At 38.6% G+C, this 25,729-nt stretch overlaps 1 protein-coding gene across 1 annotated transcript in view; it reads right to left on the reverse strand.

Moving 5' to 3' along the window:
* Positions 1-9,780: 9,780 nt before the first annotated feature.
* nfatc3a (nuclear factor of activated T cells 3a) overlaps positions 9,781-25,729 on the reverse strand; it is a 180,612-nt gene continuing 164,663 nt past the window's right edge. The window contains exon 10 of the mRNA XM_072279527.1: positions 9,781-11,556. Within this exon, the coding sequence (XP_072135628.1) occupies positions 11,435-11,556 (122 nt within the window). The 3' untranslated portion in view covers positions 9,781-11,434. The remainder of the gene's footprint in view (positions 11,557-25,729) is intronic.

The following is a 25,729-nucleotide window of genomic DNA, read 5'->3' on the forward strand; positions in this document are numbered from 1 at the left end:
GAGCTAGTGAGACTGAATCTTTTGTAGGCTTGTGGTGGTAAGCAAATTGCAGCAAGACTAATTCCTTGCATTGAGGGAGTTAAACTCTGCCTATGACCAACCTCTCAAAACACTTCATAGTAGATATGGGTGCTACCAGGCAAAAGATGTTCACACAATTCACCCATCTCTTAAAAGACCATAAGATATAGGAGCAGAAGTAGGCCATTCTGCCCGAGTCTGCTCTGCCATTCAATTCTACCAGTCATCCCCACTCCCCTGCCTTCTCCCTATACCCTTTGATGCCCTGGCTAATCAAGAACCTATCTATCTCTGCCTTAAATGCACCCAATGACTTGGCCTCCACAGCTGCTCATGGCAACAAATTCCACAGATTTACCACCCTCTGACTAAAGTAATTTCTCCGCTTCTCTTCCAAATGGACATCCTTCAATTCTGAAGTCGTGCCCTCTTATCCTAGACTCTCCTACCATGGGAAATAACTTTGCCATATCTAATCTGTTCAGGCCTTTTAACATTCGGAATGTTTCTATGAGATCCCGCACCTCCCCCCCCATTCTCCTGAACTCCAGCCCAAGAGCCGCCAGACGTTCCTCATACGGTAACACTTTCATTCCTGGAATCAATCTCGTGAACCTTCTCTGAACCCTCTCCAATGTCAGCATCTCCTTTCTAAAATAAGGAGCCCAAAACTGCACACAATACTCCGTGTGGTCTCATGAGTGCCTTATAGAGCCTCAACATCACATCCCTGCTCTTACATTCTATACCTTGAGAAATAAATGCTAACATTGCATTTGCCTTCTTCACCACTGACTCAATCTAGAGCTTAACCTTCAGGGTATCCTGCACAAGGACTCTTAAGTCCCTTTGCATCTCTGTATTTTGAATTCTCTCCCCATCTAAATAATAGTCTGCCCATTTATTTCTTCCACCAAAGTGCATGACCGTACACTTTCCAACATTGTATTTCATTTGCTACTCCTTTGCCCATTCCCCTCAACTATCTAGGTTTCTCCACAGGCTCTCTGTTTACTCAACGCTAGCCGGTCCTCCACCTATCTTTGTATCATTGGCAAATGTAGCCACAAATCCACTAATCCCATAGTCCAAATCATTACATATATCGCAAAAAGTAGCAGTCCCAACACCAATCCCTGTGGACCTCCACTGGTAACCGGCAGCCAGCCGGATTAGGATCCCTTTATTCCCACTCACTATTTTCTGCCAATCAGCCAATGCTCCACCCATGCTAGTAACTCCCCTGTAATTGCATGGGCTCTTATCTTGCTAAGCAGCCTCATGTGTGGCACCTTATCAAAGGTCTTCTGAAAATCCAAGTACAGCACATCTACTGCATCTCCTTTGTCTACCCTGCTCGTAATTTCCTCAAAAAATTGCAGTAGGTTAGTCAGGCAGGATTTTCCTTTCTCTGCAATCTCTGCAGCTACTTCCTTCAGAACCCAAGAGTGCATTCCATTAGGTCCAGGAGATTTATCCACCCTCAGATTATTAAGCTTCCTGAGCACCTTCTCAGTAATAATTTTCACTGCACATACTTCACTTCCCTGACACTTTTGAATGTCCGGTATACTGCAGATTCTTCCACTCTGGAGACTGATGCAAAATAGGCATTCAGTTCCTCTGCCATCTCTGCGTCTCTCATTACAATATCTCCAGTGTCATTTTCTATTGGTCCTATATCTACCCTCAACTCTTTTTTACCCTTTATATACTTAAAAAAGCTTATAGTATCTTCTTTGATATTAGTCGCCAGCTTCCTTTCATAATTCATCTTTTCCTTCCTAACGACCTTCTTAGTTGGTCACTGGTATGATTGATACCCTTTTTGAAATAGATGGGAACTTCTGACTGCAGCAGTGAGAGGTTTGAAGTCCTTAAACACTCCAGGTAGTTAGTTAGCACAGATTTTCAGTTGCGGGCCAAAGTACACTATTGGGGCCCAATGCCTTGTGAAGGGTCACCCTTTTGAAGGATGTTATGACACCAGCTTCTGAGACACAGTTCACAGGATCACCAGATGATGTGGGGATTCACACAGGTATAATCTTAAATGACTTGGTTCCTACTATTCTGCAGATCATGGGATCTATACTTTACAGAATCCTGTTCTGTAGAAAAGAAAGAATTTGAAAAGTTGTATTTATGTGGCATCTCTATTACCTCAACACTGAAGGTCAATTAGCTAAAGTGTAGAATGCATACAGTACAATTTACAGAATAGTTCTTTTAAGTTAGAATTTGGATAGTTGCCAGCATTTTGCATGTACTTGGAGTAACAGAACCATACAGCAAATAAACACGGCCTTCAGCCAAACTGCTCTATGGTGACCACAAGAATTCCATCTAAGCTAGTTCCACTTTGTCTACATTTGGCACATATCGCTCTACATTGGTAGAAGATATAAAAGCCACAAAGCACGTACCACCAGGCTCAATGACAGCTTCTATCCTGCTATTCAAGATTACTGAATGTTCCCTAGTACAACATGATGGATTCTCGACTTCGCAATCTACTTTGTTGTGGCCTTGCACCTTAATGGCTACCTGCACTCTTCTGCACACTGTTAACACTTTACTTTGTACTACCTCAATACACTGTTATAATGAATTCCTCTGTATGGATGCTATGCAAGGCAAGTTTTTCACTGTACCTTGGTAAACGTGACAATTATGAAAAACTAATTTACCAATTTATCTTTTATCTATGTACCTGCCTCAACCATCTCCTCTGGCAGTGCATTCCATATTTTAACCTCTGAGAGACAAAAGTTGTCCTTTGGATTCCTATTAAATCTCTCTCCTTTCTTCAAGGGACCCTATTCTCTTTCTAATTTCTCTTTTTCACTTAATATTCTTAAACTGATGCTCTGTGACCATACTATTAGGTACTTCCTGTACCTAAAGTGGGTACAAAGTGTACGTTCAGTTTTCTACTGCTGTAATCTATCCACTTCAAGGTTTGAAGTCTTGTGCATCCAGAGGTGCTCTTCTGTTGTAATGCATAGTTATTTGAGTTACTGTCACCTTCCAGTCAGCTTGAAACAGTCTAGCCATTCTCTCTGACCTCTCTCATTAACAAGGTATTTTTGCCCACAGAATTGCCAATCACAGTTAGTTTGGTTTCTCACATCTTTCTGTAAACTCTGGAGACTGTTGTGCATGAAAATCCCAGGAGATCAGCAGTTTCTGAGATACTCAAACCACCCCTTCTGACTCCAACAATCATTCCACAGTATGCACGATCTCATACAATTTAGATGGTTAAGCAACCTTATTTTGTTATACAGTATTTTGTGACTTGGAGCATAATATAGATGAGCAGGGTCAAACTGCTATTTAATTTGTTTAGTGCTATGGTCTTAGATTCCATTTCAGTTCTTGAAAATCACAACAAACTGAGAAACTGGTGATATGGATGCTCTGGAGCACATTATGAAATACTGTAATAATTTCTTCATTACTGTATATCTGTCATTAGTAACTACACACTCCACTGTTCTCAAATCGGCAGCAAAACTTTATAATCTGTGTATATTGGTACACTATATGCACAACTTACTAATAAATTTTAATAATAAAATCCATTTGTAGTACAGCTATTTTGTTTCAGGAATCTACTTGTTTGGGCAAGTTCAATTGTGTTTATATTCTTACACCATTGTTGTCTTTGGACTTCATTCACCATGACTATTAAGTGGAGTGATTTAGATAACATGGAAATATCCACTTTTCTAGATTTTTAACTGTCACATTCTCTGTAATGGATGAATAATTTGTTAATACAACGACATTCCCTCAGGTCACAGGGCAGCACCTTACCCCCAGAACAGCTAAGGAAGTCTCCCTTAAAATGAATTAATTGTAAACACATTTTTATTCATGTGAAATTCTGTTTATAAATTCTACTGTGGAAGGTAAGTGGGGCTATTAGACAGGGGTGAAACCCAGTGATACATGTTGGATATATTACCTTGCACTACCTCAATGCACTGTGCAATGATTTGATCTGTGTGAACAGCATGTCAGGCAAACTTTTCACTGTACTTTAGTACGTGACAATAATAAACCAATTCCAATTCTAAGGTTCACGCTTTAGAAATATAATTTCAAAAATATCTTTTGCTGTGGTAGCTGAGAGTTCGAAGGCTTGATAATTGCAGTTGATCTGGCTGGAGGAGATGAGGGAAGGAGGATAAAATGCTAGAGCTGTGAGATACAGCACTCTGCAGTAACAAGAAATCTGAAATAAGAGAAAACTTGAAACATCCTAGAGATCAGGCATTAACTTCAGAGAAAATTAAAAAGTTAACGTTAGATTAATGACCTTTCATGGGACTGGTCAGTTCTGACACAAATGGGAAAGGGCTGTATTCTAAAAATATTGAATTTAATATTGAGTCCTGAAGGCAATGTTCATAGTTAAGAGTTGTTCTATAAGCCTACAGACCGGTGGCATTGACCTCCCACATCATGAAGACCCTGGAGAGACTTGTTCTGGAGCTGCTCCGGTCTATGGTCAGGCCACACTCAGATCCCCTCCAGTTCGCCTACCAGCCCCGACTAGGAGTTGAGGATGCCATCATCTACCTGCTGAACCGTGTCTACGCCCACCTGGACAAGCCAGTGAGCACTGTGAGGGTCATGTTTTTTTGACTTTTCCAGTGCATTCAAGACCATCCCTGCTGCTCTTCTGGGGGGAGAAGCTGACAGCGATGCAGGTGGATGCTTTCCTGGTGTCATGGATTCTTGATTACCTGACTGGCAGACCACAGTACGTGTGCTTGCAACATTGTGTCCAACAGAGTGATCAGCAGCACTGGGGCTCCAAAGGGGACTGTCTTGTCTCCCTTTCTCTTCACCATTTACACCTCAGACTTCAACTACTGCACAGAGTCTTGTCATCTTCAGAAGTTTTCTAATGATTCTGCCATAGTTGGATGCACCAGCAAAGGAGATAGGGCTGAGTACAGGGCTACGGTAGGAAACTTTGTCACATGGTGTGAGAATTATCTGCAGCTTGATGTTGAAAAGACCAAGGAGCTGGTGGTAGACCTGAGGAGAGCTAAGGTACCAGTGACCCCTGTTTCCATCCAGGGGGTCAGGGTGGACATGGTGGAGGATTACAAATACCTGGGGATACGAATTGACAATAAACTGGACTGGTCAAAGAACACTGAGGCTGTCTACAAGAAGGTTCAGAGCCGTCTCTATTTCCTGAGGAGACTGAGGTCCTTTAACATCTGCCGGATGATGCTGAGGATGCTCTATGAGTCTGTGGTGGCCAGTGCTATCATGTTTGCTGTTGTGTGCTGGGGCAGCAGGCTGAGGGTAGCAGACACCAACAGAATCAACAAACTCATTCGTAAGGCCAGTGATGTTGTGGGGATGGAACTGGACTCTCTGATGGTGGTGTCTGAAAAGAGGATGCTGTCCAAGTTGCATGCCATCTTAGACAATATCTCCCATCCACTACATAATGTACTGGTTGGGCACGGGAGTACATTCAGCCAGAGATTCATTCCACCGAGATGCAACACAGAGCATCATAGGAAGTCATTCCTGCCTGTGGCCATCAAACTTTACAACTCCTCCCTTGGAGGGTCAGACACCCTGAGCCAATAAGTCCTGGACTTATTTCATAATTTACTGGCATAATTTACATATTACTATTTAACTATTTATGGTTTTATTACTATTTATTATTGATGGTGCAACTGTAACAAAAACCAATTTCCCCCGGGATCAATAAAGTATGACTATGACTATAATGATTGGCTAGTTGTGATATAAAATTGTCAAGCTAAAACGTTAACTTGTCTTCTCTCTTCATAAATGCAGCCTAACCTCCTAGATATCCCTAGAATTCTCTTCTCTTAGGTCTCTAGCCTTAGCTGTACTTTGTATCTCTCAGTTCCTCTGTCACAGATTCCAAACATTGTGACTTTCATGGATGCAGCCTCATCTGCTAAGTTTTCCTAGAAGTTCCCATTTTTCATTCAGATATCCAGCAGCAGTTACATTCTTTTTCATTTCAACAAAGCAGTAAAACACTGGTTTGAGGTGGAGAACAGTTGTAACAGCATTAGCAATATTTTATAATCGATTGCTTTAAGGATAATCTTTCCCTTGAGATTGTTAAGAATATTTATTAAATTTTAAATAATTTCTATCAGCCAAAGTTGGAGAAAGGGAGAAATAATCTAGGTGCTCGCATTAATTTTGTGCATTGTTCACACACCATAGTATTTTATTCTTGAGGTTTGTGTCGTGCAGCACAGAATAATAGGTGTTGTACGAGGGGTGATTGATAAGTTTGTGGCTTAAGGTAGAAAGAGTCAATTTTAGAAAACCTAGCACATTTATTTTTCCTACATTTACACACTTAGTCCAGCAGTTGTGGAACATACAGATCCCTTCTTTGTAGAGGTCGGCGTCTTGGACCTCCAGCAGTGGTGATTGATAAGTTTGTGGCCTAAGGTAGAAGGAGATGAATTATTAACTTCAAACTTTCTGCATTTTCACTCAAAGAGTTGAACTGCACATGCATGTAAGGAGAGCTGTATAACTCATCTCCTTCTACCTTAGGCCACAAACTTATCAATCATCCCTGTTGTGGAGCATCTGGAGGTCCAAGACGCTCTTGTTACATGCATGTGCAGTTTAACTCTGAGTGATAACGCAGAAAGCTTGAAGTTAATAATTCATCTCCCTCTACCTTATGCAACAAACTTATCAATCACCACTCATAAGGAAGCCTGCAAAAAGAGTTTCTTCTGATGTTCCCATGATGATAATTGGAAAGGTCTTCACAAGTTGACTGGATTTGGGAGTTGTGCAAATAAGTTTGAGGGGATGGAATACAGGTGGAAAAGGGGGGAAATTGCAGTTTCATGAAGGACAGGATTTAGTATAGGAAGGAGCAATTGCGTGTGGAATGGGTGTCGGAAGAACAAAGATTCTTGGAGGAACAAGAAGATTTTTTAGCTAATTCTGTATGTCACAGACCACTCCAAGTGGTTTCTTCCCCAGCTCTTTTTCCTAGTAAACTACATGTCTAACCAGAAACAATATGAACTAAGCAGCAGTAACTTGTAGTCAGAAGTAGATCGGAGTAAAAGCAGTACCTTCGTAGTTTCTGATTGCTACAGATGTGTCTCCTACCTGTTTGCCACAGCAAATTATTCACCAGGGTTCTTTGTAGTTGCCTCTTCCCCGTGGCCTAAGAGCTGCCTCTTGAATTGCACTGTGTATTCCATTCATTTATTAAGGTACAACTTCTTCAAGAGAAAAGCAGGGAACACCATCATCCACCATACACTACATGGTTTGACATCATAGCCTTTGATTGTTAATTAGGATGGAGTTTGCTGTATTCTTGTCAAATCTGTATATTTTTATGTGAAATAACCATTTAAAAAAGAACATTAAAACCTTCTGCCTGTAACTTCAAGTAACTGATAAAAGCACTCAATGTTACACATCTTACATTTTATTTAAACACTATGATTTAAGAGCCTAGATGTAAGTTCCTTCATTTGTACGTCTCTCAACAGCACAGCAATCTTAAAATTCCTTACAAAATTTAAAAATACAAAATGTACATGAAATTACAAGGCTCTGTAAACATCTGCAAAATAGCTGACGTAGCCTGTAGTAGTTTTGCTCCTTCTACAAAACATACAATTGTTGAATAATCGACCATTAGGAATGACATCTGTTTTGAGTATCAAAAATAGAGTTTTAAAGCAAGTGTTCACACCAGCAAGTGAAAGTTTTATTCTTTGGTTAAAAAAAGGATGGCAGTTCCATTGACACAGTAATGTTTTCCAAAGGATGAACATAATTGCACTGAAGCCAGTTTCAGTTCCAAATTATACAATCCCAATTCCATCCTTTTTATAACTAACACAATTATAATCCAGTACCCTTAATGTAGTTTATTTTACTAAAATACAACCAAAGTTGTTTGAAACTTACAGATTTCTGTAGCATTTGAATAAAGTGTTAAGGCTTTCCCTACAGCTTTCCAAAAGTTCTACGAGTGTTTTTTTTAAATAACACATCCAGTCAGCGCAGAGGGTACCATATATTTCAGCTTATCTTTTGTAAATACCAGCAGGCCAAAACTCCACTGTGCTGTTAACAAAGCTGAATTTGCATAGCCTAAAGTCTGTGCTTTTATGACAATCAATTAAAACAAAAACAAGATTCACAAAGTTGTTGCTTTCTACATACTTATTAAAGAAAGAGCCAACAAAATGCCATTTTATTAAGACCTTTGTATGTAATCCTTGACAAAGCAGTTATATAGAAGTGGATGACCACAGCTATAGATTTTTTTAAAAAAGCAGTTCTAGAATTTCTACGTCTTCAGGCGCCAAGGTAATTTTGAAGGCAACGGGAGGTTCAGTGCATAGGATTTTCTGGGGAGTTTACGAGCTTCTGTACACTAGTATAGTACAGCTTCACAAGTCACTTAAGAGAATTTGCAAGGACAACTCACATGGTATGCCAATCATTGCAAACTCCACATGCTATGATATTCAAGGTCAAAAGCTAAGGCAGGAAAGCAGTACAAGTCATCATTGATTACTTTTTGCAATAAGTGCTAGATATAATGTGAACTAAACCAAGCTTGATGTTTATCATAATGGTTCAGCATCGGGACAGGAAAACAACGGAACATTTCACTATTGTGCAAGAAAAGATACTCAGGTCAGAGCTTCCTATAACTGAGAGCAGGGTCATCAAAATATAATCCTGCTTCATTAACTAATTCATTATTTTTTCCACATGTGAAATTGCAATTTGGCAGTTAGAAGATCAACACCCAACATGTAAAAACTCAAAACAAATAACTCCCTATTAATTACAAATAGGACTTTTTGAGTCCCACAGTAATCAAAATTGCCCTTCAATTTTTTTTAAGAAGGTGAGTAAAATTAAACACTTGTGTTTTTTTAATATTCCTCATGCAGTGTCAATTTTTTGCTTTGCATTGAACATGATTTTCTTAGCATTCCAAGCCTAAAAAATAAATTTATTATCCTGACAAGAATAACAGCAACTTTTGTTTCATTTTCTGCATTACATCATTTCATGTCTCATTCTTTAAACTGTATTTGTATTATTTTATAAAACAGCCCTTCAGTGTGCATTTTATAAAAAGAACAAATACAGAATAGACCAATAGAGGAGTTGCTTTATTTGCATTTTAATTTTAAAAAATGTTTTCTAAGACTGGTATTCTACACAAGTGACTACTGCATTGTTTTTAATGTGGTGATGATTCAGTTTGCTATGGAGCTGAACAAACAGGACTTCAACTATTCCACATGCTAGTCCTTTGAATGCTGCACAACTTCTCTGAGAAGAAAAACTGGGCCCAGATTTTGTACTTAGTGGTGAAGTAATGGCACTTGCTATTGATCTCAAAAAAAAACTGTCCACAAAATAATCCAGTGGTTTTTTGGGGTAGGTGGGATTCTTTCCTTTTCTGATGGGTATTGCTGTAAGGCATCAGTTCAACATGATCTGGCAGCCGTAATTAATTACATCAAGCTGGTTGACTAGCTAATCATATTGAAACTTTTTCTTAGGCAGCAAACCAGAAAGGAAAAGACACAATTTTACAATTTTTAGCAAACATTTTAAACATTTCTGTTGGAAAAATAGAGATTGGAGCTTACACAAATGATTATGATAGAAGCTAAAATATAAATAAACATCTTAAAAAATAAATATTTTAAAATCCACTAATATTTTGAAATATTTATTTGAGAGATTCAGTTTTTGGGCCAGAAAGTTTGTTAAGCCATCGTTATCTTAATCATTAAAAACTAATTTTGACCTTAAAGCAAAATATTTTCAGCATATTATTCAGTTCACTTGAAAATAGCTTAAATACCATTCTGTTATTTTGACTAATTTTCCTCAAGTCTAGTGGTAAAGGCTGTGAAATACAACCTGCAGGGCACTCAATCAGTGACAGCAACGTTGTTTCTACATTACACTGCACATGCAAGGAAAATTAATTTGCTGTCCGTTTTATGGTGCTAAGCCAGAGAATGCTGATAGTTTTATCACTGTTACAACCTAAAATTTATGCCAATTGTTTCTCAACTTTATTTCCACTTTACCAAAGACAAAAGTCATGAATTATAACTCCATCTATAATTACTTAAAATGTAATCCAGAATATCTGATATCTGATCTAAACAATCCTAATTATATATAAAAACAGATTACCAGTGCTATTAAGTGAACAAAGTACTATTTTCCCCCACAGTTCCATATTGCATATACAGCTAATACGACTGCTTTTTCATGGGACTTGCCAGATGAAGTTAGCCAGTGGACATTCGTGAGTCACATGGGTTTTTGCAAATGACCAAAGCACTTCAAAAGCACTTAAAATCCTCTGCAAACTTTTGTCTTTTAACTTGTATTTGATGGCTTCAACTTAAATTGTGGCATAGTAAAAATTATTTATTTCATACATCTGTTACAAAAGGCATTAATTCTATTTCTGACAACTTCTAAAAGCTAAATTAGTAAGGCGCTTGTATTTGTGCTATTTTGAACATCTACAAAGTTGCAAAAACTCCTTCAATTTGGAATGTTGTTTCCCTCACCCTCCCTCCCCATCCTGACCACATATTTCCATGATGGAATGGTCTGTTAAATCTACAAGATACCAATTTAAGCTTATAAACAAATGCAATTGTACATTTGGCTTTGCTTCCTATTAACAAATAAATTGTTAAGTCATTTTTACACGATGGTTTCATGATTATTAGCTACACTGGGCAGGTTTACTTATCTCTGGAAGTTTTCATTGTTAAGAAACCTATAAGCTTAATAAGCACCCTTCAGAATGACAAAATGCAGATGTCACTATTTGCAGCAATTCTTTTACCATCTATTTGTATTAACACCAAACCACAGACCTCACTAAACCCCATTTTAGCTTAAAACATGTGTAATATTTTAAGGTAGGTACTACAGCAGATTCAAATTACCTTAATTGTAGTACAATATCCATATACAACACATTATTTGAATTAACCTACTTAAGAAGAGCAAACTCTCAAAGTGTTGCTACAGTAGATTAAAGTCACCTCTAAGCTTTTTCAGAGTTATTATTCATGTTGCTGTTAAATGCAGGAAACAGAAGACAGCATTTATGGAACATTACAATGCAGGACTGACACCATATGGTTAAACTTCAGTATAGAACTGCAGCACCCCTTGTAGAACTATGCACGGATCAACTGTTCCAGTTTATAAAAGGCCACAATGTTGGAAGCACAGCAAATTTTTAAGTTGGGGTTGAGGGTGGGATTGATGTTGGACATCAACCTGACGAAGATCAGCAAGACAACTAAATACATGCTGTTTGTAGCTGACATTAAACTCCTTCAGGTATCTCATTTTCCAAAGCTTCAGGGCAGGCACACTGTGGCTGCACATGTGCTGCTGTTGCACGAGACGTTGGAATCTGTGACATATCTCTTCCAATAATTTCGTTCACTAGCAGAGAGAAAGAAGAAAAGTAAGGACATTTCCAGAAATAGATAATTATCCCAGAAAAAAGTCACAATTGTGATGTCAAATATTAACAGTTTAAAGAACTTGACAAGAATATAGTTCAACAGGCATTCAATCTTGACAAAGATGTTTGAACATTCTATCTGAACAGCATTAGGAGTACACAAGGATTGTATCTATTCAAGAAGGCATTTCACTACCAACTTTCTTCTCCAAGGCAATTGGGAGGGACAAGAATTGCTGGCCTTACCAGCACACTAGCATTTAAAAATGAATAGTTTTTAAAATGCTTATTTTTAATATAACATGCTGCAACAATAGCATTATTTTAATACAATATATTAAACAGTTAATAGTAGCACTCTTACTGGCATCATTTGGAGCACAACCTTGGGGGAAAAATATCAATTCCAATAGCAAGATGAATGGATCAATGCACTGTTGTAATCTATTCCTGTTTTCTCATGTAGCATATTGATCTGTTTATTAAAGTATCACACTTCAAGTAAATATTTTAAGCTATGGTTGCACATAGGCAGTTATTTAAAGGTTCTCATTTCACAGTCAACCACCCTGAATAAGTAAAATGTTTATTAGTTTCTGATGCAAATTTCCCAGGTAATAGGGATAAGCTAATTGCTTAGCCTATAAGTTGAAAGAAAGTAGTGAGCAGCACAAAACACCATCTATAGAGCCCAGCTACAAGGCATTTCGAAATATTGAGTTCTACTGCCAAAAACATTGAAGTGGAAGTGCATCTAAATTTACTTCAGCCAAGCCAAGTACAGAAGGCAATCACTCTTGGTCAATTGGTGTTAAAATTGTGTGGGTGGCCATGAGTGATGGTTGGGATTCAAAAGACAAGAGTGCTGTGGCCATTTTAGGACAAGGTCTAGCCAGGAAACTTCTCTGAAAGTCTTTGTCAGCTGGCAATTTTGCCATTAGTTTTGGCAGCTTTCAAAACTCACATTGTTTTAATGTTTTCAATAGGTATATTGCACAAATTTAAGGAAAGGAATTTATATAAATCATTCTTTTTTTTTCTGCTCTAATGAAATCAATGTGCTTGTGGATCCCACAGAACATCAACAAACTTCTGCTCATTCGCTGAAATGCACTGGGACGACAGCCAGGAACTAGCCAGGAAACTTGGAACTTTTGTGGGAATTCTTGTGTGAGCTGAGAAAGGCCATCGTAATTGGCCTTGTAAACAGCTTATCACCATCGCAGCTTAAGACCCTTTCTTGGAGGCATTCCTTTAATGGCTAACCATCTTGGCCACACCATCACTTCTGCAGCTTGTAACTAACCTCGTGTTCTCTCTTTCCCTGATCAGATTAAGAGTCTTCGACCAAATACAGTAACTCTGTTCCCGTCACTACAGATGTTGCCTGAGTTTCTAATAGAGTGGATTCCAGTTAACTGAGACGCATTTTGGTACATTTTGGCCCAAATAAACGGCAGCCCCAATTAATCGAAGTTTCATGGAAATAGTTTTAAAAAAGGCATAAAATGACAAACTGAGTAAACAAAATTAGATATTTAAATTAAATACAGAGCAAATTAAAACACTACCAATAGTACTACAAAAATGTATTAGTTCCTAATAGTTACTGATGGAGGAATTCATCCACTGTGCGCGATGAACAGTATCAGCATAGACACCTAGTGCAGATAATAGACTGCCTTTATACAATGTCATCGATGACTGCATCCTCCAAATCTTCATTTTCATTGTAACCTTCAAGATAATTGTAGATATCTTCAAATTCTTTGTAGTTCCTAACTTGAAGTAGTGAAATCATTTTAACTTCCAGCCCTTCCTGGCATCTCCAAGCCTGAATGCATGAAACCACAGTGAGCAAAACGGTTCTGAATTGTCTTATTGTTTATTTCTTGCCAGCTGTCAATCACAAAAATCACTGCTTTTTGAAGACAAACACATGACTGATGCTATTTAAAAACTGTTTGCTCTAGATATGGTGTTGCGTATAACGGCCAAACAAGAGCATGTGACAGATGCTAGTTTGAACTTGTTCGGCAAATCTCCTGCTCCAATTTAGTAGCATAGTGTCCCATATAAATAAAGAGAAACCTAGCAATTTTCTTGATTTGGTTTTGTCTTTAAGAGTTGTCCCAAATAAGCAGCAGCCCCAGTTGATACCTGGCCCAATTAACCAGAATCCACTTTATTCTCTGTTTTTATATTAGATTTTCATCATGGTTGTAATTCTTTTTAAACCAGAGATTTATTTTTAAGAAATAGTCCAATGACAAGAAATCAATAGCAAAATTAAATAGTAAAATTCAACCTTTGAAAGGAAATTTGGACATCCTGTTTCCAAGTTATTTTCTTTATTTTTAAGAAAGTTAATAAACCTTAATCAAAAACGGAAATAATAAAGGAATTGAATATTTAGATTATGAGGACACTCAGTCCTTGTCTATTGTCATTTAGAAATGCATGCATTAAAAAAAATGATACAACGTTCCTCCAGAATGATACCATAATTTGATAAAGAGCAGACCATGGGCATAGTAAAAAAAAGTCTCAAAGTCCTGATAGCTCCATTATCTCACACAGATGGTAGAAGGGAGAAACTCTCCCTGCCATGAACCTCCAAGCGCTGCAAACCTGCCGATGCAGCACCATTGGAAGCACCCCACCGCAGCGGGCTATGAGTCCATCCAAAAACTTCAAGCCTCCGGCCAGCCCTCCAACACCGAGCACCATCCTCTGCCCAGCGCTTTGACCCCATCCCGGCTGCCGAGCAACAAGCAAAGCCGAGGACTCGGGGCCTTCTCCTCCGGAGATTCTGGACCACACAGTAGCAGTAGCAGCGAAGCAGGCATTTCAGAAGTTTCACCAGATGTTCCTCCGTGCTCTCATGTCCGTCTCCATCAAATCAGGATTGTGCACGGCACCCTACTTGACAAATAACAGACATGACCACCGAGTGGCCGCTGCAAGCTGCATCGCGCCACCATCTTCTCCTCCCGCCGAACATTTGTAAAGAAACCAATACCTAATACTTTCACAAATATAGATTCACACCAGCCTCTAGTGTAGGCAAAATAATTTGTTTCTGTTGTAAATGGACCAGTCAACAATTTCACAGCTTGCTTTGCAGCTAAGTGAGGAAGCCATAGGACTGTGTCAACAAGAAAATGGGTAAAATTATCAATTCCTCAAGCCACATACGGAGGCTGAAAACAGGTCACTCATTTTAATAACACTGGACAATTTTTTTTCTAAGGTGTTGCTCCCTCAAGTTTCTTTGTTTATGATATAACACTTGGACACAAATATAATTTCAAACTACGGAAATCACGTAGGAATTTGGAAAAACAGGAAATTAATTTATGTTGAACATAATGCACTTAATTAAATAATGGCACTGACGCTTTGCAGTAGTTCAACTAAGCTAAAAATGTTTTGTTGATGATTTTCATTTGTACTCGTGGTGCCTGAGGCTTCTCACTTAAGTGTCTAACAGTAATCCGCCAGTATTGATGGATTTCAGTTGCCCTGATACCATTTCTCCATGACCGGAATGTCCTGGTGAAACCTTAAACCATGCTTGTCACTGACAGCGCCAAGATTTGCAGAAAAGAGCTCCAAAGGAAATGCAGAATATGAATCTTTAGTGACATATTGCACTTCATGGTTTTGTATGCCTGAAGCATAGTGTCAACCTACTGCATGTAGTTTGGTGCTCTGTAGTTGCCAAGACAATTTTCAGCAACATCCTTGAATGCCTTCCATGCAATTTTCTCCAGTCCCACTATAATTTCTTTGAATTGCCTGTTATTGTTTGATTTGTGGACTAACAAAAATGCCTTCCTTAATCTTGGCACCAAGTTATTCTGGGAAGCATCCGTCTCAAATACTGAAATCCTTAACAGAAATTTATAGCCTTTCTAAAACCTGTCCTACCATGTAGCATCCACCCTGCCTATGCATACCCAGGCATAACAGAACAAGATACAAAACGTTTCAGCTTACATTGTGGGCAACATTTTAACTGACTTGAATTATGAATTTAAATAACAAATATAGGTGAATTAAAAAAAAGGTGCATGAGTTTTTTAAAAAAAGGGAAATTTCATGGTGATTTTCATGATAAGCTGCTGAAAATCTACAAGATACACCAAAATGTATTCAAGAAGCAAAATCTTAGTTGCCCAGTGTAAATTGCACCTTTTTGGTAATTTCCTATCAAGAAAAAATGCTTTTAAAGGTAGAATTGTTTCATATGCATTTTTCATTGTCAAAATTGCTACCTGTTCAATCTAGACAGGCATGTCCCACAACGTTAGACGGCAATTATAAAATTATCTTAATGCTCGAGAAGAAACAAAGCTGTTCCAATTTTTTTTAAAACAACAGTAGAAATCAATTTTTGCTATCAAATAGCATACCTGTGTGCCACATCCAGTCTCAGATTCAAGTCTCAAATCTACCACTGAATCATCTACCATCTTTATCTATGATTGGATTTATAACCAAAGAACCTGATTTGCATACTTAACCTTCCCATCTTTTCAACTGTTTGCTTTATGGAGGGGAAAAAGAACTATTCACTCATTCTAAACAAAGTACAACATGTAATGCTCGTCAGATTTACAACACAGCGTGGTGCAAACATATGAAAAAAAGACACTCTTAACTCTTTCGGAATTAATGGGGAGCTAAAAAGACATGAGACTTCCGAAAGTACTGAACATATATCTGAGTTATTCAAGTTGATAACACTTTCAAAATTAAAAAAAAAGGTTTAGTCCATATAACCTGTTGTCTCAAATAAGTGACAATCTGTAGAGTGAAAATTTATGAATTAGCGGAAATATTTGAACAGGAGGTGCTCTTTTAAAAGGACTCAAATGGTGAACTACAAATGAACACCTCTAATAAGCTACAATTCAGGATTCCTATTTATATGCTAGTTTGCCAACTCATATTTGATTAGTCAACAATCTTTTTCATCCTTTGAACAGTGCACATGAAACACCTGCTTCTGCAATGTACAAGGGATATATTATAGTCCATGTTTCAAAGTAGTTGATGACAGCCAGAAATATCTGTGACTTATATCTAATCAAGGAGTAATAACCATTTGGGTATCTAAGCGAAAACACAATTCTGATCTCTGAAGGTGAAATTTTAGTTACATGGCATTTACCTCAATTTAATATTTGCTAATAGTGTGCTACTGCTAATGGGAAAATAGTAGCAATCCCATTTGTTTATGCTTGACCCAGTTCTTTTTAAAAATGCTTATTACACTGAGGAAATAACCTATATTTATCTTTTAGCTCTCAATATAATATTCAGTTATAAAATATTCATTTTCTCTATTTCATACTGCTACGTTTAATTAATGAATACAGGAGTTTTTTTTTAGCCAGAGAGGAGTGAATCTGTGGAATTCTCTGCCACAGACTGCGGTGGAGGCCAAGTCTCTGGGTATATTTAAGATGGAAGTTGATAGTTTCCTGATCGGTCAGAGCATCAAAGGACAAGGCGAGAAGGCAGGTGTATGGGGTTGAGTGGGATCTGGGATCAAGGATCAGCCATCAGCCATGATGGAATGGCAGAGCAGACTCGATGGGCTGAATAGCCTAATTCTGCTCCTATGTCTTATGCTCTAGACTGCATTATAGCCCTGGTTCAAACACAGACAAAATAAGAGCTCTGAATTCTTGAGGTGAATTGAGAGTAACCTCACTTGACAACAGCAGCATTTGACCTCATGGTATCAAAGGTCAGCTATTAAGTTAAAATCAATGACAGTTTAGAAAGCCTTCCATTGACTGTCGTCATAGTGCAAAGTAAGATGCTAATAGTTGTTGGAGGGCACTGCTGGAATTCAGGAGAATGAGAGGGGCTGTAATAGAAACATAAAATTATGAAAGGGTTAGATAAGATAAAGACAGGTAAGTTGTTTCCACTGGTGCGTGAGACTAGAACTAGGGGACATAACCTCCAGACTCAGGGTCTAGGTTTATGATGGAGATAAAAAGAAACTGCTTTTCGCAGATAGCAGTCAGTCGGTGGAATTCTCTGCCCAGGGAAGCAGTCAAGGCTGCCTCATTAAATACAACTAAGATACAGTTAACTTACAGTTCCTCCAGCATCTTGGGTGTGTTGTTAAGATACATTAGGTAGAATTTTGTATTTCAGGGGAATTAAGGGTTATGGGGAAAAGACTATAGATGAAGCAGAGTCCAAGATAATTATCATGGCCGTATTATCATGGCCATATCAGCTGATGTCTTATCGATGGCAGAGCAGGCTTGATGGGTCCAGCTCCTGTTTCTCATGTTCTTTGCGAACAGGAAAAAGTTCATCCATTAAGTATTCTAGTTTGTTCAATTGAAGAAAATCAAATTTTTAGTAGCTACTATTTGGCTTAGTCATATTTTAAATAAATAGAAGCTGTCATGTTCTATGTCAGTAGAAGTGCACAATTTGTCAAAAGTGTCTGCACAACCAGACAAAGTGGTGTTTAGCATGCTGGCCTTCCTCAGTCAGAGCACAGAGTTTAGCTTCAGATTAGGGGCAGCTTATTGCAGTTGTATAACCACACTTTGAGTATAGTGTACAGTTCTGGTCACCCTGGCGAGGATGCAAGAGATTTATGAGGATACTGCCAAGCCTAGAGACACTGAATTAAAGAATGAGGTTGGTCAAATTGGATTTTTATTTCTTAGAGAATGAGGGATAATCTCATAAAAGTTTATAAAATCATAGGGATGTGGTTAAGGTGGATGGTCTTTTCTCTAGGGTTGGGGCATCCAAAATTAACAGGGACAGACACAAGAGAGGAGAAACTTAAATGAGAACTGAGAGAACTGTTCTTACACAGAGGTTAGTCAGTACCTGGAATGAGCTGCCAGGATAGGTGAATGAAGCAAATAAGTGAGTGAAGCATACAACATTTAAGAGGCACTTAGATGGGAGGGTAAGAGGTTGGATGGTCATGGGCTGAACTTGGGTATCTGGGGCTGGCAGAGAAGATGCTGTGGCTGGCACAGACCAATTGGTCCAAAGGGCCAGTTTTCATGTTGTATTACTGTATGACTCTATGGAACTAAGACTTCTGCAAATGAGTGACATTGTTACAGCCTTTAAAGTTTGATCTAGGTATGGAAAATAGAAACATCCTGATGTGCATTTGGCTTTCTCTGTAACTTTAATTTTCAAATCAATATGATTTGGAGACCAGCGGAAGCTAACTGACCCAGCTACTTCAAAAGATTGATTTGAAGAAAATATCTTTCCTCACTAAGCACCCAATTTCAAAAAAATTTTTTTTGGCTACATCAAACAAAATATTCAAAATTTTTAGAGAATTATTTTGAACTGCTAAGTACTGAAAGTTGGTCAAAGTCCTTTTTTATTCTGGAAATAAATGTAAATGATAAATATTCAAACAGGGTTGTACTTTCAAGCTGCCATGAACTTTCCCTTTCAACATTATTGAATGCTTTCCTTACCAAACTTTGACAGGTTCAGATTTTATTTTGGAAAACTAAACCACCTGAAGAGTCCTCCAAAACATATTCAGTGTGATTCAAATTACCTTTACCACTTCTGCCTTTGCCCAGCAATCATTCATAAAACAATGATGCTCTAAATTTTTTTTTGCAATAAACAAAATGGTATACTTGGTTCCTCAGAAACTTGCAAGACTGTCATTGCTAATGAAACCAGCATACTTTTTCTCATCTATTTTTGTCTTTTTCAATTTTCCATCAATTGACCATTCAATTCTGTTCTCTAATTTAAATAGGACAATGTACATCTTTATACATTGACGTATAAACCAATGTACATTTAAAACAAACCATTCAATTCTGTTCTCTATTTTTGCTGATGGGTTGGATGTTGAAGTCAAAGTTTGGTTCTGCATTGTACGTATTACTGGGTCAAATACCAAAAATGAACAAAGGAACATAAATGAAGCTGAATGAATACTTTGAATATTGCACCGTAAGAAAGTACAGTGAGTGAGAATGAGAGCCAATATGAGAGTAGTCTTTCAATTAGGAATGCATCAGCATGTATCCAATACTACTTCCTATTATTTAATTCCTTATGGCATCCTTTGAATTCATTCATTTCAGCAAGCTTATTTTGAAACCACTTCTGACTCTGATCCTTCCCATTGCCAGTTTCTTGTTCTATCACTGATATAAACTCAAGTACAACTTTGTCTTATTTTCCTCCATTATCATCATGACTCCATAGCTGCAGTCTCTTTAAACTCTCAGTTTGTAACATCACTGCCCCATTCAAGCCTCAATTAAAAGCTATTACATTTGGTAACCATTACAGTATGTTCCTGCTTGGGCGTGACTTCCAACTGTGAAGCAACTTGTGATGTTTACTAAAAATGCATATTAAATACATTTAAAACTAAAGAGAAATACAGTGGATTATAGTTAATTGGGCCATCAGTTAATCGGGGCTGGCACTTATTTGGGACAACTAAAAAAAACTGAGGAAATACCCAGGATACCCTTTGTTTACTTGGGACAGTATGCTGTTTACTTGGGACAGGAGGCTGTTACTGAACAGTTTCTTACTAGTGTCAGACACATGCACTTGTGTGGCTGTTAGATACCGCACCGTGCTTTGAGTAAAGTTTTCAAAAAGCATCAGTTGTGTGTGTTTGTGTTCAAGAAGCAATGATTTTTGTCACTGATAGTTGGTGAGAAATAAGCAGCAAGTCAACTCAGAACTGTTTTGCTGAACGTGGTTTCAAGCATTCAGGCTTGGGGATGCCAGAAACAGCCGGGAGTGAAAATGAAACTATTTCACTACTTCAACAAGTTAGGACCTATGGAGAATTTGAAGGTATTAATAATTATCTTGAATGTTACAATGGAAATGAAAATTTGGAGGATGCAATAGCCAATAGCATGGGACGAAGGTGGTCCATTATCTTATACTAGATGTCTGTGCTGATTTTGTTCCGTTACAGTCAATCAAGAGATCGTGGTCATGTACAGGTACACTGGATGAATTCCTCAGTTGATAAGAATAAGGAGCTAAAACGCTTGGGACAAGAAGTGTTTCAGATTTTGGATTTTGGAATATTTGCATCTATATAATGAGGTATCTTGGGGATGAGACCCCCAAGTCTAAACATGAAATCTATTTACATTACATATACAGTTTATTCATATAACCTGAAGGTAGTTTTATATAACATTTTTAATAATTTTATGCATGAAATGATAATGTGTACATTGAACCATCATCTTGGGATGAGGAAGCACTCTGCTGGATGACTTTTTTGAATGTCTCTTCCAGTGTCGTCTGCCTCATTAACATGGGTTTTTGTCATAGCAATCCTTCTTTGATTTTATAAATTGACATGATTTCTTGTTCTGTTATGAATGCATGCTGCTCTGGCCCTTCAATTTCTCTTCTGCTTCATGATCAGCAGATGCCTTATTACCACAAATCTCTTTAAACTTTTAATATTGTGCCTTTTCTTAAATTTCTGTAACCAGCCAGCTGAATATTCACATTTCCTTCAATTTTCAGTTCGTTGTAATAGATCTGTGCTCATTTTATGATTAGCATACTGTTAAGCGATATATGTTCACTTCAACGCTGATGAATCCACTCTTAATTTTCCATTCGTGGTGTCATGTCAGCGCTCAAAAAATTTTGTATTTCAGAGGTTTTGGGATTTTGGATTTTTGGATAAGGGGTGCTCAACGTACACAGTTTTATAGCACTGCAGTAGTATTGATAGTGTTCCAATTTGTTCTACATGTTATTTAATTACATAATTTGTTCTTTAGTTAAAAGACAATTTGTCTTCTTTATATCTTTTAACTACATCATGGAACTTCAGTTAATTAGGACGGCCACTTAACTGGGCCAAAATGTACTGGTCCTGCTGGGTCCCAATTAACCGTAATCCACTGTACTTAAAGTTTCAAGTGAATAATAGAGCCAACTGAAAAATTCTTTTATCACAATAACAACAAAAAAAGATTTGAAAACATTCTTATAGGTTGTTACAATATTTTTAAAGAACCCCAAATCATATTACTTCAGTTCTACTGTGTAAAAGGTATACTACTTAATTAACAAGACTAGGGTATTAATTCAAGTTACCACTGCAAAATCATCTGCAGGATATATTTAACACAAAAAAGACCAATTGGTTAAATACAATATAAGAGTTCACTGGCAAAAAAACAAAACCAGACTAAGAGCTTCTATAGTAAAATAAAAGACTAGGAAGGGCAAATGTGAGTCTCCTAAAGATAAGCCAACTCAGAGAAGAATAAGGAAATGCAGAGAAAGAAAGCAACCAATTTGTATCTGTCTTCACAGAAGACACACAAACCCTGCCAGAAATATTTGAGAACCAAGTGTAAAATGAGAATCAACACACATAAAAAATGTTGGTGAATGCAGCAGGCCAGGCGGAATCTATTGGAAGATGTACAGTTGACGTTTCAGGCCAAGACCCTTTGTCAGGACTAACTGAAAGAAGAGATAGAAAGAGATTTGAAAGCGGGAGGGGGAGATCCGAAATGATAGGAGAAGACAGCAGGGGGAGGGACGGAGCTAAGAGCTGGAAAGTTGATTGGCAAAAAGGGATATGAGGTTGGAGAAGGTACGGAAGGCCTAGGGAGAAAGAAAGGGGGAAGAGAGCCCAGAGTTATAGTTAGGGGGACAAAGGAAAAAAAATAAATAAGGGATGGGGTACGAAGGGGAGGTGGGGCATTAACGGAAGTTAGAGAAGTCAATGTTCATGCCATCAGGTTGGAGGCTAGCCAGTCAGAATATAAGGTGTTGTTCCTCCAGCTTGAGTGTGGCTTCATCTTACAGTAGAGGAGGCCGTGGATAGACATATCAGAATGGGAACGGGACGTGGAATTAAAATGTGTGGCCACTGGGAGATCCTGCTTTCTCTGGCGGACAGAGCGAAGGTATTCAGCAAAACTGTCTCCCAGCCTGCATCAGGTCCTGCCAATATATAGAAGGCCGCATCAGGAGCCGGTACTGGATGCAGTACATCACCCCAGCCAACTCACAGGTGAAGTGTAGCCTCACCTGGAAGGACTGCCCGCGGCCCTGAATGGTGGTGAGGGAGGAAGTGTAACGGCATGTGTAGCACTTGTTCCGCTTACAAGGATAAGTGCCGGGAGGGAGATCGGTGGGAAGTGATGGGGGGGGGACGAATGGACAAGGGAGTCACGTAGGGAGCGATCCCTGCGGAAAGCAGAAGTGGGGGGAGGGAAAGATGTGCTTAGAAGTGGGATCCCGTTAGAGGTGGCGGAAGTTACGGAGAATTATATGTTGAACCCAGAGGCTGGTGGGGTGGTAGGTGAGGACAAGGGATGAAATTAATAAAGGACTCAATGATCTCCATTCCAGCTTTGAAAGGGATAGTAGCTCTACTTAATTAGGAGTTTGAGGAAATTTTGTATGTCATCAAAGATCCTTGCAAATTTCTAAGATGTACAGTGGAGAGCATTCTAACTGGTATGGAGGCTCTTAGGTACAGAATCCTAAGAAGCTTCAGGGAATTGTAGACTCAGCCATCTCCATCACAGCCTCAAGTCTCCCACTATTGAGAACATCTTCAAAAGGTGATGCCTCAAGGCGGTGACATTCATCATTAAGGACCCCCACTATCCAGAACACGTCCTCTTTTTGTACAACAATAGAGATGGTACAGGAGCCTGAAGACCCACACTCAACAATTCAGAAACAGTTTCACCCTCTCTGCCATCAAATTTCTGAATAGTGAACATGATTGCATTATTCCTTTATTTGCACTATTTATTTATTTCTGCAACCACAAAACAATTAATTTCATATAAGATAGTGGTACTAAATCTGACACTAGTGGCTGTGAAGGTTCAGTCATTGTATTCATTCACAACGAAGATCATTTTGGATGGTAAGGGAAAATGCAGATGAGATAGATCAATCATGATCTTGGTGAATGGCAGAGCAAACTGATCCTGCCTTTATTTTTTATGCAAGTTACTTTCCGTCCAATATGTTAAATAAACTCAACAGTTTTACATCTGATTCATGTAACTATGCTGAAATCAAAAGTAGCTCTGTAACTTTAACAAAATAATACTTTTTTTCAGAGGATCAAATTTACAAGGTGGTTTCCTAATGCTTCTCTGGAGGCACCTTGCTTGCATGCTGAATATAAACAGCTCCAACAATTGGGCTTTCAAGTGAGCCAAATGTGGGTTTTACTTTGAATGCTTTACAAATCTTCTCCAATTCCAGGTCGAACATGTAGCCAGAAACTAAACTGTAGCATCAACTTGAAAATAAGTAAGCATTCACTTATTTCTCAGTTGAGCTTTTACCTGTGGCTCTGCAAATCAGTATATTTTATCTTTCAGATGTGTAATGTAATTTACTAACATCCATCATTGTCACACTGGTACTGTGAATAGCATCAAGTCTTGGATTAGAAAAGTTCTTGGCTCAGTCTTGATGACAGTAACATTTGACTATTTTAACTGCAAGTTTCACTTCTAATGGTCCAGCCAACCATCCAAAAAGAACCAATCATTTATAAAAAATGCAACCTTGGTCATTAGCCTACAACATGTACTAACATTTCAAACTAGTTACTACTTTGCAATAAACATCTGCAGTTTAATCTGCTCTAACCTGTACAATGCTGTGAAACAAAAAAAATAATTAAATCAAGCAACACATATACAATTTGCTGGTGAACGCAGCAGGCCAGGCAGCATCTCTAAGAAGAGGTACAGTTGATGTTTCGGGCCGAGACCCTTCGTCACGGCCCGAAACATCGACTGTACCTCTTCCTGGAGATGCTGCCTGGCCTGCTGCGTTCACCAGCAATTTGTATGTGTGTTGCTTGAATTTCCAGCACCTGCAGATTTCCTCATGTTTGAATAATTAAATCCAACGAGCTTAAGCATTAATACAAACCTCACTACATGATACCATATTCTCATGATGAATTATCGCTGGGGAAATTACATTCATACTCTAAATACAATCCATAGAGACAGAAAGTGCAACAAGATTTTGGAATGGAATCAATGATAAGCAGTGATTATTCACAGGCACAGGTGGTGGAGGAGGAAAGAAACATGGAAAAATGACACCAGCTTCTCCCCAAAACACTTCCACAAAAACAAAACCATAACGATGATACACACCGGTGTTACGATCAGCAGGTAATTCAGGACCTTGTTGCACTTGCCAGATGAATATTTCTCTGAAGTAGGCAAAGCAGAAATCATTTGGGAATTCATGATAAGGTCATGAGTTTCTGCATTGCTGCTGCTGAATCCTTTACAAATTGCTGCAGCACATCTCGTGGTTACTATATATTGCCCTACAGCAGTGAAGGGTGAAGGCGTTGGTAATGTCAGATATCAGGAACTTCATTCCTGCCACATTGGACATTCACCAATATGCTTACTGACAGAGACCCTCTATGACAGATGCCGTAGCAACTGTAATGCACCTGGCCCTGTCACACCTTGAAAACAAGGACATTTATGTCAAAATGCTGTTTCTAGATTTCAGTTCGGCATTCAACATTATTATCCCACAGATCTTGTTGAACAAACTTCTACACCTCAGTCTAAATACACAATTGTGCAACTGGGTGTTATAGACTTCCCAACAAACAGGCTTCAAGTCAGGATGCACAACCATTTTTCCTTCCCCATCGTTCACAACATGGCTGCTCCCCAGGGTTGTGTGCTGAGCCCACTGCAGTACACTTTGCTCACACATGACTGCACAATGTCATGTTTGGTGATGACACGACAGTGGTGGGGCTCATCACCAACAATGATGAGATGGCCTAGAGAGGAGGTGGAAGAGCCCGAGGCCCTGTGCCAGGCAAATAACCTCTTCCTCAATATAAACAGGACAAAGGAGATGGCTTACTTCAGGAGAACTCACACCCCTCCGCACGTCTATATTCACATCGTTCTAGAGATGCACGGTGGAGATCATCCGAACAAACTGCATCATAATATGGTATGCAGTGGACAGGAAGGCTCCACAACCATAAGTCAAAAATGCCCAACAAATCACTGGCACCAGACTACGTACCATAAGGTACATATATTCAGTAAGCTGCCTAAAAAGGGCCAG

This window comes from Mobula birostris, chromosome 15, assembly GCF_030028105.1.
Source record: "Mobula birostris isolate sMobBir1 chromosome 15, sMobBir1.hap1, whole genome shotgun sequence".
NCBI lineage: Eukaryota > Metazoa > Chordata > Chondrichthyes > Myliobatiformes > Myliobatidae > Mobula > Mobula birostris.